The 16,043-nt window shown below is 39.3% G+C and overlaps 2 protein-coding genes across 5 annotated transcripts in view; one reads left to right on the forward strand and one right to left on the reverse strand.

Moving 5' to 3' along the window:
• apba2b (amyloid beta (A4) precursor protein-binding, family A, member 2b) overlaps positions 1-3,205 on the reverse strand; it is a 58,997-nt gene extending 55,792 nt beyond the window's left edge. For 2 of the 3 annotated variants that reach the window (XM_061037159.1, XM_061037144.1), the window contains exon 1: positions 3,055-3,204. The gene's annotated coding sequence lies outside the window, so the exon portion shown is untranslated. Of the gene's footprint in view, positions 1-3,054 lie in introns of all 3 variants that reach the window. The other variant, XM_061037155.1, reaches the window with a different exon arrangement.
• Positions 3,206-4,195: 990 nt separating this feature from the next.
• syt7b (synaptotagmin VIIb) overlaps positions 4,196-16,043 on the forward strand; it is a 104,999-nt gene continuing 93,151 nt past the window's right edge. The window contains exons 1-3 of one of the 2 annotated variants that reach the window (XM_061037165.1): positions 4,196-4,258; positions 10,977-11,097; positions 11,630-12,182. In XM_061037165.1, coding sequence (XP_060893148.1) covers positions 12,149-12,182 — 34 coding nt within the window. In that variant the 5' untranslated portion in view covers positions 4,196-4,258; positions 10,977-11,097; positions 11,630-12,148. Of the gene's footprint in view, positions 4,259-4,278; positions 4,401-10,976; positions 11,098-11,629; positions 12,183-16,043 lie in introns of those variants that run through there. The other variant, XM_061037164.1, reaches the window with a different exon arrangement.

A 16,043-nucleotide genomic window follows, 5' to 3' on the forward strand; every position in this document is an offset into this window, starting at 1 on the left:
GAACTTGGTCACTCAGTAATGCAGTTGATTCACTGTTTGGGACAGATATGATTGTCTGTTAAGCTTTAGACGAACATCAGAGCACTGGGTCTGTGTCTAAAAAATATGAGCTAAAGGCAAATTTACATTCTTGATGGAGGTTGCCAACCGAAAAAGAAGTTGTAAACCGTACCGGCATTCTGGAAATGTATTCAATTGGCTGAACTGGACAGTGAAACACGATGTTCATGACCTGCTTTGATAAAACCAGTGCACATAAATTAGGTAAATTCCATAAATGTCTTAATTTATGCCTTTCTATAAGAGTGGCCACATTTTGCGGTGGGACGCCACCCCTAACGAATGGTAGGGGAAACACTGCATGTTGAAATGATACATTAGACCATTTCTACACACTTTCCTTTTTTGAGTGGAATTTAAGCTGTAACTAAAAAGTAACACATTTAGAGTGGATTGAGTGCAAGATAAGCACTATGGTAGCCTATGAGTCCCCCCAATCTGTAATGCCTCAGCATCTGAAGGTTAACACAGACCAGAGTGTTCACAGCCACTCCTCTACTTGCTAAATGCTCTGTTGAACAGAAATGTGTCCGCTCTATTTGCTCCCACAAAGCTTTTCAACAGTTATTAATTTGTCTGTAACGCCGCCACTTATCTTACAAATGCCTCATCATACTGTAAGTCATCATTTCTATTGCTTCAATGCCTTTCCAACCATTTTAAGCAAAATACAAATACAAAACACCCAGCCTGCAGCCCTATAGCTTCAGGTTTCATTATAATGGACAAACCTTCGCCCACATCAATGTTATGAATAGAGTACAAAACATAAATATCTCGAGTTAAATCCTTTGCTCATAGATTAAATATCATCCATATTATCATATAATGGATAACTGTTTTCCCTGTGGTACTTGCACCAGACTTGTATCCTTCCTACATTTTATAATTATAAAGAGAACATTTTTATAGATAAACTGACCTGATAGGCAAATGGTTTAATCAGACAGTATATTTCCATCAAAATATTATCTTTCAGAATTTGTGAACCAGGGCTGGATGTTGTTGCCCTCTTCTGTATCCTCCCCTTGAGTCCAATTTAGTTTTCTCCTACTGCAGCATAAGATCCCAGGCTGCAGGGAGGGTGCTTGTCCTTCAGTGCAGGTGCGATATAAAGCAAACTATCTCAGATATGGAGATGGTGAAACACAGCAAGGGAGCGTCAGAGACAAGAGGTGCACAGGAAGGCATGCAGAGACGAGGACGGAGAGAAAAGTTGTGAAGAGGAGGAGAAAATATAAACTTCGTATCTCCACTTCAACACAGCATCAAGTCAACATGTTTTGTGGTACACCTTACACGTTACAGTTTTTACCATGGCTCTCCAGGGCCCTTTCAATTTCCTCTAATAGCCATGCATTACTCTCTCTTATATATGCCCACATCCTTTATAACACTGTCATCCTCAGCTGTGACAGTCATTGTTCTCCCTTCTTTCTATGCTCTCTGCTCCCCACGGTACAACCCCTTTTTAAATCTCTGTCTGCCTCAGTGTTGTTTCAGTTTTAGAGAATGTATTCAATATTTTACCAACTTTTCTCCTGTGGTCACTGGTCAGCCATGACTTGATGTTTCTTTGTATTCAATACTACACAGATAATGTACAAATAAGTGGATAATTAACAAAGGAAATGCAAGTTATTGGATTTCTAATTAGTTTGGGTACTATTTGAAAGATGTGTACAAAAGGTGCTTTAAGCCATGGCAGTCTTTCATCAGTATCAAAAAGCTACTGACCTTTTTTTTTTTTTACCTTTCATTTTAATATAGATTAATAAAAATGTATTTTTTCAGTGTTGTACTTTTACTTAGTTAATGATCAGAGTAGGCTACAGAAGCGTCTTGTATAACCATTTGAAATACGACCCCTATGGATGTACTTTAAATTGACAGAAATCTTGCAGAATATTAGAAAAGCATATCACATAAATGGACCTATTGAATGTGTAGGACACTCTATTACACAGTGGGACTGCAGTGATTTGACAACATCGCTGTCTTCAAGAGAAACTATCGAAGACTGTAAATTGTACTGTAAATCAGAAAGCCTGAAGAGATCATAGACGAGGACAGTGGCTAATGAAATGCGTTCAGCATGACTGGATGAAGATAGATGCTGAAAACGAAAAACACTGTAAGATGCACAGCAGACCCTTTGAGTCCGTTCCCCTGCTGAACAATGACAACCAGACACAACGCCTGTCAGCAGCTGCCCTCCCCTGTGGCCAGGCACAGAGTGGTACAGAGCACTACAGGCACATAAGGATACACAAATATTAAACCAATAAACTACAAATAGGCTACTAAATATACCTATAGCCCAAAATCCCTGGTACATTGTTTAGGTCTTAAACAACTTGAAGGGCTAGTATAGTGCACCTCGCTCAGTTTTCAACTTCATCTTGTAACTTGCACTATGCTGAATATGTCACTCAAATATCAAACCAGTTTGAGGTCGCTTATATGGTTTGTATCAAAAAGGTTGAATGTTAAACAGAAAGATCAGATATTTGAGTAGAGCATGCTATTTCTTCAAAGGCACCCCATTAGACCCCCGTGCATGCCTGAGGTGCCGTTTCATAAAAATGATGCAGGAAAGAATTGAACCATTGAGGACATCTAAAAATTAATGACCTTCCGCAACTCATAAGACACCAAAAGGCCTATGGCAATAAAACTACAAACGACAATTTTAGGCGTAGACTGCGCATCGATGAATCACGCGTAATTGTAACACCGTGAATAGACTTAAAAACATTTGTTATCTTTAACCGAACTGACTAGGAAATAGTGTAATTAACGCTATAGTTTTAAAACAAGAAACGTTTTCGGTCCAAGCTCACCATCCTGTTGTTAACACTGATGCTGAGGACAAATCGACAGCATCCATCCACAGCTCCTCTTCTTCTTCTTCGAGGGAGATTATTACTACAATCGATGTTTACCTCCTGATCAAATGTCTCGAAAACGTCATTTGAACAAACGATTTCTTACCTGGAGAATGTCATATGCTGATCAAGTCACCTCCTTTTGAGATTTGTGAGGGATGGTGCTGGCTGGTTGCGCATCACTCAGTGTGTGTTTCACCGACGGAAAGCGTATGGAGCACAGCGGCTGACAGCGGAGCCCCGGAACGAGTATAAAACATAACGAGCCCACTGCGGTTGTCTGGTCCGTAAATGCACCGCCAGCACGAGAGCAGCTACCCCACCCAGTGAGCGCGAGCTTAGTTGACAAAGAGTGACCATTACCAACTTCAATATATAGGCCTACCTTTTGTAAATGCATTATGTCTCTTTTAAATTAAAGTAGTAGCCTAATACTAGAACAATCAGTTGTTAATTTGGTAGGCCAAATAAACAGATAAAAACTATAAAGATGCAGTGGCAGGCCTACAGTCTATTTCAAGGCAGTTTTGCACTTGCATTATTGAAGTTTTTTTTTTTTCTGCACTAACTTGGGGTAAAAAGAACTAACATATACAAACATAAACGCTGATTTTGAAGGTTTCATTACAGTCTATGATAAACTGGCGGATGTTAGTTAAGCCATAGCACTTTAACTCACAGCCCATGCGTCGAAGTTAGACCTAGTTGTCTGAAATGTGCCACACAAGTAGCCTACTATCACATGAATGATAAAATAGCGCATTGCTGAACGATAACACCAATCATCGCCCTCCTTGTTTCAAGTTAAACTAGCCTGAATGGGTATGGCTGTTCAGAGAGTAGGCTAATGTCAATTGCCGAATCGGTCAGTTGTCAGAAAATGTGTTAAAACTTCTTATAGGTATATTATTGCACGTGTGTACATTTACAGTCTATGGTGTGTACACGTCTGTCGACATTGAGGAGGATTTCAATGACCGAGTAGTCTATCAAAGACTGCCAGGTCCGGTGACTGCCCATGAACGCACCATTTTATGGCGGCCAGGTTAAGGGAAATGTAGCCTACCTAATAGTGGTTTATCGACACATTTTAGATAATTGTCAAAGATATTTAAAAGAATAACAAACAAAGACAAAAAGTCATGTTCCTCCTCCTTTTTATTCCTCCTTATTTGGCTGCTTCAGTTCCTGTTATTTTGTAGACTAGGCCTACTCACCTTACCTATCTTATCGTCACTTCGATTTCTGCACTGATTATTTTCACCTGTGCATGATCAGCCTCACCTCCATGTGGTAGCTCTATTTCGCCAGTGAGTCTCAGGGTCTCGTTTCCTCTTTTCCAGCATTTCCTGATGTTTCGTTTTCTTGAACCTCGCTTTGTTGGATTTTGTTGTGTTTTCCCTGGTGGATTTGTTTACCTTTTTTTTTAACCTTTGCCTGTCTCACTGCAGGGTAAGTCTTTGCTGCAACACAGAACTGCCCCAGTTGGGTCTCTTTAGTCTGTTGGGTCATATCTCCTGTTTCCTGCTTGCACATCTTCAAAAACATTTGAACTTTCACATGTGTCCCCTCCTACACAATTTGTTTTTGTGTATTCACTTGTTCAACTGATTAGAATAATTCTTGGGACTTTGGCTAAGTGACATTTTCGTCATTGCTGTCCATATGTGCAACCTTCACCTTCCACAATTTATTTTGAAAGGTTGGGTTTGGCTGCTAGGCTACTTCTTCTTCCTAGTGCAGCTCTACCCACACACCGAGCAGAAGTCTAATCAATGAGAATAATTGAGAACAGCTGTGTTGGTGTTTTTGGCCTTTTAGGGTCTCTGAGGAGGAAATATGTTGCAGGTTTGGTGAAATAATCTGTAGGAATCTTTTAAAGGGATACACCCAGAAGTATTCTCCCCCATCTTTCCTAAGTAGGTAATATTTCTAGTTCAAATTTACTCTACACCCCTATGAAAGAGAAATGTAAATTAACATTATAATTTGATATGTTTCTCCTGTAGCAAGAAGTTCAAAGAAAGTTGTTAACTCTGAGCTCCAGGAGTTATTTAGGAAGTCCCCATATTTGGAAAGACAACTTGCTGTATGTATTGAAATCACATTCATAAACTACTTTGCTGTTTGGTTTAATTTAACGCTGAGATGCATGTTTTGCTTCTCTTGTTATAAAACACAACTTTAAAGTTAATTTCTTAACAAGAAACGATGCCTCTTAAAGTGCTTCAGCCTCGTATATCAAGTAGACAATGTGCCAACACTGCCACTCAGTGGCCATGGGTTATCATTACAATGAATTTAAGGACATGTCACAGATGGACTAGGCTAAAATCTGACATTAAATCGAAAAAAGCCTGAAAGAACAAAGGATAATCCCTTTCACAGGCAACATTGCTTTGCATGTTTGAACAGAATTAGTTCGTAGTATCTGTTACAATGTTTTGAAATATAATACAAGTCTTTATTGTGATAACCATGCAAGGGTAAACGATGTAAAGATGACTCTCCTGTGTTTGTTTTGCAAGACAGTCTGACAACAGGATGAAAACAGCTGGGTGGGGGAGTGTGTTAGTGGATTCAAGGTACCAGACAAACATGAGCCATGTGTTTAATGTATCACAGGGAAGGTGTAGAACATGTTGCAATGCCTGATGCTTTAATATATTTCAGTCAGTGTGTGTTGTTGAACCCTGTCACTACTCTGTGACCTTGTATAAGTCATGTAACTTTCTTTTCTCTCTCCTGGATATCTATCAATCTTTAGTTGTATAGTGCCAATTAATAACAATGTTATCTTTTCATTCAAAATTTGAGATTTTATGTTTGTTTGTTTTTCTTAACTTTATTGTTTCTTTGAATGAAATAAAATTGACAAATAAAAATAAAATAAAATCTCCAAGACACTTTACAAAAAGTATAGAAAAAAGTCTGTCTCTTTATTTAATATTACAAAAGAGCAGGAAGACCTTACTTGTTGTTATATTACAAAGTTCCCCTGGCAGTCTAAGCCTAAAGCATTATAGCTATGAGCTTGTCCATACCTGTGCCAGCCCGAACTACAGTATAAGCTTTATCAAAAAGGAAAGTTTTAAGCCTGTTCTTAAAAGTAGGACCGAGTGTGTCTGCCACACGGACCCTGACTGGTAGATGATTCCAAAGGAGAGGGGGCATGATAACTGAAGGCTCTACCTCCCATAGTACATTTAAAGAAAGTACCACAAGAAGGCCTGCGTTCTGGGAGCGTAATGTTCTCGATGCTGCTATATTAGCTTTTTAAGATAATTGCCTGGCCCTTAAGAGCTTTGTAAGTGAGAAGAATGATTTTCAATTCTATAATTCTATTCTAGATTTTATAGGAAGCCAGTGCAGAGAAGCTAATACAGGAGTAAAATGGTCCCTTTCCCTAGTTCTAGTCAGTACACGAGCTGCAGCGTTTTGGACGAGCTGAAGAGTCTGATGCCATTTAGGACAGTTATATCATTAGGAAATGTCTCTCTGAGCTTTTTTTTTTAAGGCCAAACACAATAACTTCAGTCTAGCTGAACTGAACTTTGTTTGGATTAAAACAGTTTATCCTAGATACATTTCACATTGTATATCTTTCAGTCTGTACAATCATTTATTCCAATATTATAATATCTTATATGTATAGCCTTAACATTCTTGCACATTAATATAAATAACAACTATAGCCTTAACTAAATTGTGGTTTAAATGATGTGTAATATTATATTGGTATACAGTGTTTCCCCTACCATTATATTAGGGGGGGTGGCCCACGCCCCCGCCCCCCTTGAAGGTGAAGTTAATAAAAAAATTAAAAAAAATTTTTTTTGGGGTGGTCTTTTTGTGTCTTTATTGTAGAGATAGGATAGTGGATAGAGTCGGAAATAAGGGAACAAAGTCATTTAAGTATACCTTTCCGATAGAACAGGACAGCTGTCATTAAAAGTAACACATTCCTTCAAGTGTTTGTGTCGGCGTCCGTCTGCCCGCACCTACATGGGGCTCACGCACTGACCACTATGCTACCGGCACGGTATGCTGTTCATTGTGCAAGATGATTTGTCTGCTCTTCAAAAACATATTTTATTCTCTTTTATTGATAGAGAGAATGTACCTGCTAGAAGAGTCAGTAGTTTGGCCTGTTTGCTAAGCCAGTCTTGATGAACAAGTGTAACAGCAGGGCACACATTTATGTTCATTATAACTATTATTCATTCCCTCTGAAGCTGTAACTTGATAGACTACACTGACCAGCCTGTAGTCTCTAAACCTCTCATCATCAGCCCCTCACTGAAGCTGCTCTGAATGCAGACCATTTAAATCATCGAACATGCCTAAAGTCAACTATTTACCTATAAAGACAAGAATGAAAACTTGAATTTTGACACAGTTAAAATATGAGATTTATGCCAATACTATCATACATAAAATATATATTCTAAAGCAAAGCTCTGCAGAATTGTTTAACATTAATGTTTATCCTCTCCAATTTGACACATTTTATATAGCAAACATTTCTCACATTAGGTGCACACATTTAACAGTTTCATGCACAGCACAGACTCCATGAAGACTTGTAAAGGTAAATATTATTTATTCAGGGATTAATTCCCTGACGACACACGGAACATTTAACTGAACAGTACTGTCATTGAAGAAGAAGAAAAGCAAATCACCCTACATTGTTTCCTTATTGTATTTCAGGTGTTGATTACATATCCTTACCATTGTGCTGCATAAACACCATGTGTCACCTGATGTCTTTATGTCCTTTCTCTTTTGGAAATACATTGAAGTGGATTGCACTTTCCATCATCACAACATCAAATAAGCCACAGTCTGTAATCCCTGGATAACTGTTCCTCCTATATGAATCAAATAGGAGAATGTTTCATAACCACAGGAGCATCTCAAGATATCAATACTTGATATGTTGATGTCAACACATTCCAAAAGAGGAGGTTTTGGAAGTGTCAAAGGTCACCTTTCATATTTTCTTCTTGATCTAACATTTTGTATCTTATTGATGTTGTAAAGATTCTGACCTCAATGCTAAAAGAAAAACCCCAGAAGACCCTGATGTTTGATATTTTTACACCTTTGAGGGGGATTTAAAGTGGTCTGGGCACTTTGAATGTCTTCATCCAGTCTGACAGCATATTGAGACACTAAGCTCAACAGGGGTTTATACAATCATAAATGCTTCTATGTATATGCGTTTTCCTTTTTGTGTAGCTTAAACTTATGCTATTTAACGTGCATACAGTATACTGTATGATTTATAGCTCTATTGTATAATTTTACTTATAAAAAAAAGATTGTTGTGCACGAGCTCAGCTGTGTTACTATAAGGCTCATACAATAATGTTGTAGACTTTGATATAATGGCTCCAAAATTACAAACTGTGAGTATCCAAAAACTTCTCTTTATTGTTTTATATAACACATCCAACATGCTGAGCAAATCTTTGTGTAGAAATTACACAACATCATTAAAAAAATCCCTGGAGGAATAAAGCTTGGCACAAGTTTTGTTGAACGTGTTGTTTTGAGTTCAAGTAGACTTGGTGACAGGCTTATAAATATTCATGACCAAGATTGTGTGAGAGAAAAAGGAGGGCTTGCAGTGAGGAAGTGAGCTGATGCAATGAGAAGTTTGGAACAGTCTCGTACACAGAGTGCGAATTTCTTTCAAGAATGAAGTCTGTATGAAGAGAACCAGACAAGCTATACAATAAGACTTAGAGTGGACGAAATAATTATTTGATCCCCTGCTGATTTTGTAAGTTTGACCAATTACAAAGAAGTGAGCGGTCTATAAATTTTATGGTACCTTTGTTTTAACAAACAGAGATAATATATATATATATATATTGTATAAATTCATTTGCATTTGATCCCCTACAAACCAACACAAATTCTGGCTCCCACAGACCAGTTATTTGCCCGGGTGGCTCTCAGATTAGTCCTGTCACTTTAAGAAAGTACTCCCAATCACTGCTCGTTATGGGTATAAAAGACACATGTCAACAGAATCAATCTTTTCCTTTCCAACCACTCCACCACCATGGGCAAGACCAAAGGACATCAGGGACACAACTGGGTTACAAGACCATCAGCAAGAAGCTTGGTGAGAAGGAGAAAGTGTTGGTGCAATTATAATAAAATGGAAGAAATTTAAAATAACCATCAATCACCCTCTGTCTGGAGCTCCATGCAAGATCTCGCCTCGTGGGGTAAGGATGATCATGAGAAGGGTGAGGGATCAGCCCAGAACTACGCGGGAGGAGGTTTGTAATGATCTCAAGGCAGCTAGGACCACAATCAGCAAGAAAACCATTGGTAACACACTACACTGTAACGGATTGAAATCCTGCAGTGCCCGCAAGGTCCCCATGCTCAGGATGGCCCGTCTGAAGTTTGCCAATGAACACCTAAATGATTCAGAGAAGGCTTGAGAGAAGGTGATGTGGTCAGATGAGACCAAATTGAACTCTTTGGCAAAAACTGGAGTTGTTGTGTCTGGAGGGAGAGAAATGCTGAATTCCAACCCAAGAACAACATCTCCACCGTCAAGCATGGAGGAGGAAACATTATGCTTTTGGGCTGTTTCTCTGCTAAGGGTACAGGGCAACTTCACCGCATTGAGGGGACGATGGATTGGGCCATGTACCGTAAGATCTTGGACAAGAACCTCCTTTCCTCAGCCAGAGCACTGAGGATGGGTCTTGGATGGGTCTTCCAGCATGACAACATTCCGAAACATACGGCCAAGGCAACAAAGGAGTGGCTCAAGAAGAAGCACATTAAGGTCAAGGAGTGGCCTAGCCAGTCTCCAGACCTTAATCCTTTAAAAAATTTGTGGAGGGAGCTGAAAGTTCAAGTTGCAAAGCAACAGCCTCGAAATCTTCAGAATTTGGAGAAGATCTGTAAAGAGGAGTGGCCCACAATCCCTCCTGAGATGTGTACAAACCTGGCGACCAACTACAACAATCGTCTGACTTCTGTGCTTGCCAACAAGGGGCACTCTACCAAGTACCAAGTCACGTTTTGCATGGGGATCAAATACTTATTTCCTTCAATCAAACGCAAATTAATTTATAACTTTATGTAATGTTTTTTTTCTGGACTTTTTAAAAAATATTTTGTCTCTGTTTGTTATAATAAAAGTACCATACCAAATAATTATTTCCTCCACTGTATCTGCCTTACAAATATGCACAGAAGTCAAGTCAGAGGGGCTATCATAAGAGAGTCATCAGACAGAAAAATGAGTAATAGAACAAAGAAACAAAGGTGTCACTAAGAGTCAACATAGAGCACAAAGCGGGTAAAGGTAGCATACAAGTCCAAGATAAGGATATGGCATATGGAAAAATGTCTCTCTATGAAATAATCTTTTACTCTGTCATTTGAAGTTACATATAGAGATTTCCAATCCATCTTTCCTGGTTAGGAGAAAGTTATTAAATGATTCATGAAAGTTTAGAGTGCAAAAACTTTGATTGGTGATTGGTGACCTAGATTTGTAGTATACTTGAACAATTTTAGATACCACATACTGTAACTTCAAACTTTATTCACTTTATATTTTATTTAACACATAAACATATTTTTATATTTGATGGATATTTTATGCTGTTTTGTGTTAGACATGTATTTTACTGTGATTTCAGAGTAAACTAGCACAAGTGTTCACTTTGTGATTGATAAAGTTCTATCCTATCTATTATCTAAGAAAAAAGTAGGAACATGTCTTCAAAGACAAGTGTGAGAAACACCCACACACACACACACACACACACACACACACACACACACACAAAAAAAACACAGGCAATTCTTCATTATAATACATTTTCACAATCTATTTTTTCCACTTTCCCTTTTACTTTTCCTCTCATTGCTTGTGAAACATTTCATATACACGTCTTTAGTTCCACCTAACATTAAGAGGGTTTATAAAGTTATACAATTACCCTTTATTCTAACCCTGTTCTATCTCAAATTTTTTCACAGCCTGTTTTAATGGGTTGGTGTATTGATCTCCACTACCAGCATCCAGCTGACTGATTTATGTACAACACTAGAGGCCGCCAGTGAGCCATGATACGCGAATGACTCTGGGCGAACGTGAATGGTGAGTAAATGTGCCCCCTTATCCACTGTACGGGCCTGGTGGCTGTAATGGTATGATGGTCATAATGAGACAAAACAGGCTGCTCATGACATTGACACTAATCAAAGGCTTGATGGAGGCTAAACACGCGAGATCAGGTTCCAAGTTGGGCAGGTTGTGCGTAAAATGGTGCGCATCTGAGATTCTCACCTGAATCTCTGTATTAATGATTCTATTATGAAACGACAAATTATTGTTTATATGAATAATAGTAAAAAAAAATCATGATTGAGTGTAAAAGCTGGTCACATAACCAGAAGTGTCCCTCTTCTATTGTCGACTGCGCTTTCTCCATCCCAGAATGCAGCGACAGGCTTGTATACTATAACAGAGTCAGCTGTCGGTCATAATTAGCACCATAATCACCAAGGGTGTCTACCTCAAGCCTTTAACTTGCATGTCATGGTCAGAAGCTTTTCTATATTTGTTGCAAATATTAGCGGCTTTATGAATTATGCATTTGAACATTATATCTCAATTTATTTCTCTTCAGATGTCACCATAAGCTTCGCATCAACATGTAGTTTCGTAGTAAACGTGCGCGTAAAACGCTGCTAAAAGCCGGGAACCTCTGATGAAATGGTCAATAGCACTGAGGGCACGCGCGGATCCCTCGCCGCCTCAGCTGAGTAGACGACCTCCTACCGACTTACTTCACGTCACCCCGCCCGTCTGCCTGCCGTCTCCTCCCTGAAACCTTTCCTACGACCATCCCTTGGAGCGTCTCTGGGCTGTGCAAGCGAATACTGACTGAGAGAGACAGAGGTGGTAAGTGAGAGAGTCCAAATCCAAGCAGACTCCAAACATCACCTAGACTACCTGCTCCAGCACAACGAGGGGAGGAGGACGCACAAGTGCAGGCGCGTCCATGCGTGCCAGCTGAGACAATAAGCGGGTAGAGGACCACACATCCAAAATTGGAATAAGAGTTCATCTGGAGAACTCTTTGAAAGAAGACACCTTTGTGCTTCAAGAACAAGACAGCCTAAATGAGTAAATTGTGAGAAGAGTCATGCATCTCAACAGAGAAGAAGATAACAGCAAAGGTGAGCAAAAGATTTCAGTGGCCATCCGTGGGTACATTTTTAATCCAGTGTGTGTAGTTCAACGGTCTCGCGTTGGTTCCAGATGCCCTTGAGTTTGCCATGTTGATGTCAAGTAATGAAACTGGGGGTCATTCAACAAGCTGCTGTGCTTTATGTGGGGCTTCTGTTGTTGCCTTTTACCAAAACGCACAGAAAAAGCCATCAGCGGCAGCGTGGAGGGCTGTTGCATACACCCCTGTCTGTGAGACAGCCACTTGGGCACTTCTGTTGTGCACGGTGTAGTCGTTTCGCGCACGGTGACCTGAGCATACATGCACAAGGTCATCCATACTCTGTCATATTTGTGAGCGACCCGCCGTGTTTGTGCAGACGCGAGATGTGTGTTTGTATTGTTGTCTGTTATTGACTAGCCACTGGTGTGTGTGTGCGTGCGCGCGCGAGTGTTAATGTGTGTGTGAGTGTCCTCCGTTGTTGTCGGAGGGGAGAAATGGAGAGCAGACGGTGTGTAATGACACGAACCTTCCATCAGGACAAGTAATGATGATGCCCCAACCAGAGCCACGCGGGGTATTTTTACTCCCCATCTCTGAGCTGAGGTCGAGGTCACTGATCAACACCTGATGCTGAAGGAGATTTTGTTTCTGATTGTCTGTAGACATGACGCTTGTGTCTTATATTTGCATTTCAAGTAACAACTGAAGTGACTCGTTTTTGTTCACCACACCCACACAAAGCAAGTTTAGCACAATGGGAACGATTTATAAGCAGCAGTATTGTCTCCATCTGTTTAACCCGTGGACTTAAATTAAATTGGCTTATTTCTTGCATGTTATGGTCAAAACTCTCCAAGTGATACCAGTAGAGCACTTTAAGGAAGAACTGTTTTTAGTTTAAGATGGCAAGAAGTCAATATGAAACTGTAAATCTCTCTGTTAACTTTTCTTGTCTCACATCTTAGCAGCATGCTGATAATGATGTGATATTGCTGGCAAGGGAATACAACATTTCAGTTTTTATGTGCAGCTGTCATGCTTTATGGGCGGCAAATATCTTTGTTTTTAGCAGCTGTAAAACATGCTGTTGAGAGTGGAGTTCCCCATGTGCTCAGTGGTGCCCTGCTAGTGACACTCCGCGTCCTCCCTCATCCACAATGTCTTTCGACCTCATCCCCAGTTAAGGTTTCACTAGGGACAAAAGATGAGTCACCAACTGCGACTAGACGTTGATTTCCTGATTACATGACAGGCGTGTGTGTGCTTCAGTTCAGAGAGAGAGAATCTGTGTGTCAGAGTGAGAGACAGAGAGAGTGTGAGTGTTCGTGCATCTGAGAGTGAGACTGAATGTGTGAGGGGAAGGTGTGCAAGTCAAAAAGCTTTAGTGAGAGGTGACATATAGCAGCAGAGCTTCATACTGAAGCACAGGAATTTTAAAATAAGAAAAAAAACATATTAAAGTTTCTTTTAGAGTAGAAAACCTGTGGAACACTGATCAACGAGTGATAACAGTGCTCCCTCTAATATAAAAAGATTACGTACAAGCATCCTTTGTAAATCCGAGTTGGAAAGTGCACCAGCCAATAATAATAGTGATACAGAAAATATTATTCCAGGAAACATCTTCTCTTTAAGTTAATTAAACCAATTTCAGTTCAATTCAATAAAATTACTTTTTTTACATGTTATTATTAATTATTTTTTGCCCATATTGATAGGACAAGTGAAGAGAGACGTGGGGAGGAGAGAGTGGGGCAGACGTGCATCAAAGGGTCGAGGCCAGGAGTTGAACCTGCAATCGATGCGTTAAGGACTATCGCCTGTCTGTATATGGGATGTCTGCTCTACTGTCTGAGTTTAACCTGCTCCCTAATAAAACAACTTTCAATGTCCCCATTGAGGTTTAATGCAAAAGCATTCAACACATCTTAATGCTAACAAATATGACAAACTAATTGAATTGAATCCTAAAAAGGTATTCTTTTATGTATAACAGAGTTTTATGTTTGAAAAATTATTCATTTTTTAGTTAAGAGGACATTACCCAACTACAGTATGACATTTTTACTCTTAAAGTTAATAATTGTGATCAAACCAGTTAATTGATGAACAAAGTCAAACCGTGAGGTTTAATTTTGAGCCAACTAGAAGCAAGCCAACTTTTTTAAATTCATCATTACATTTGAAATCTGCAACTCTTATCAAGAGCTGTTTAAAGAGTGCTACTATCTGGTTTTAACACATTTAAGCTGGCCCAAGTCCTCTCATGTTCTGTGAGGCTATTTGGCCACTTTAACCCTCAACTCAAACAGATGGTGTTTGAAGTGTATAGGCCATCCACTGTGTCAACATGAATCACAGCAATAGCTCAGATTCAACACCAAAAAATATTGCCCAGCCTCCAGCTTTAATTGTCATGTTGCATTACCCTGGGTAACCAAAAAAGTTAACACATTTTCCTTCAGTGACAATTTTTTTCAGGACTAATTTTAGGGTATGGGGGTGTTTTAGGAAATTGTAAGTAAGCCAAATGACAAGACCGACAGCTGTTACATTTTCATGTTGCTCACACTCGATGTGAGCTGCAAGAGGCTCCAACTGTTTCTGTAGAATTTTTATCCATTTAATTTCAAATTACTTTATAGTTTAATGACTGAATACACAGAAAAAACTTTGTAAAGTCATTTAAACCATATAAAGGCATCAGTTTATCTTGAGCTGTCACACAGTGAATAGACAGTCAGGTGTCGCCAGCTTTTCAATGATGTGTATTCAAGAAGTGTATACAATAGTGAGACAGATTTTCTCTCAGTGTTAGAAATCTAATAAGTTTTCTGAGACTCAATTATGTTGAAGTGAGTGGGTTCATTTTTTGATGCCATGATATGATGCAAGTTGGTGCTCATATTAACAAATATTGATCAGGCTGTCCTCCACTATGCAGTAAGAATACAGCACAAATCCTGCAATCTACTGGATGTTAGTGTATTTCTTTAGAAACCTACAGTGCATTGTTTTTTTTAGTAAAGTTAGTGGATTACACAGATGACTGTATTGTATGAGCATAAGAAGAGATTCATCTTGTACTGGTGTAATATTCTGTGGATGAAATTTAGTTTTTACTGCAGCATTGTTTTGATCTCTTCAGAACAGGTCAAGTTTAAATGTCAGGTGTGTCAGGGTGGCCTCCTGGCGGGGTGCAAAAGAGTCATTATTAATGTTGCACGTGAACATCCAGAGATAATTGTATAATATTAGTAGCACTGAGATTCAGAGGAAAATGTTTAATTAATGTTATGGAGCAAAACTAATGGACCAGAATCTTATTACTGACTGGAGACAAGCTGCAAGAGAGAAGACACACACAGAGCAGTAATTAATATAATCTGAAACAAAAGTATTTACATTCCCAGTTTAACTCTGAGCCACACTGCTGGGAAACAAGCCACCTAGATTTATAGGCACCAGGGACAAGAGCAAGATGCCATGAAAGGGGAAATATTGCTCTGTTCTACTTAGCTGCACACAAATTTACAACCTAGGAGGGACTATGATAGAAGATCCCATCAAAATGATGGCTGAATAGAAAAGTTAAGACAGGAGGGGACCAGAAGAAGACACAATGTGTCACAGAGAGGGGCTGAGACAGGTTTCTGTGGGGTGAGCGGCACCAGACAAATAAATTCTTCAGTATTTTAGAAAACTGTCACATGGATTCTCTCATGGTGTATGAGTTTGATGGGAAAAAAAATACAAAAAATGATTTTCCTTGAGAACTTCAAGCAAGAGTCAGCAGATTTGTGAGTCCATTATTTGTAATATTTGATAAAATAATGTTCAATCTTCTTCAAAATCTATGAGCTGTGTT

This window comes from Labrus mixtus, chromosome 1 (genome assembly GCF_963584025.1).
Source record: "Labrus mixtus chromosome 1, fLabMix1.1, whole genome shotgun sequence".
Classification (NCBI taxonomy): Eukaryota; Metazoa; Chordata; class Actinopteri; order Labriformes; family Labridae; genus Labrus; species Labrus mixtus.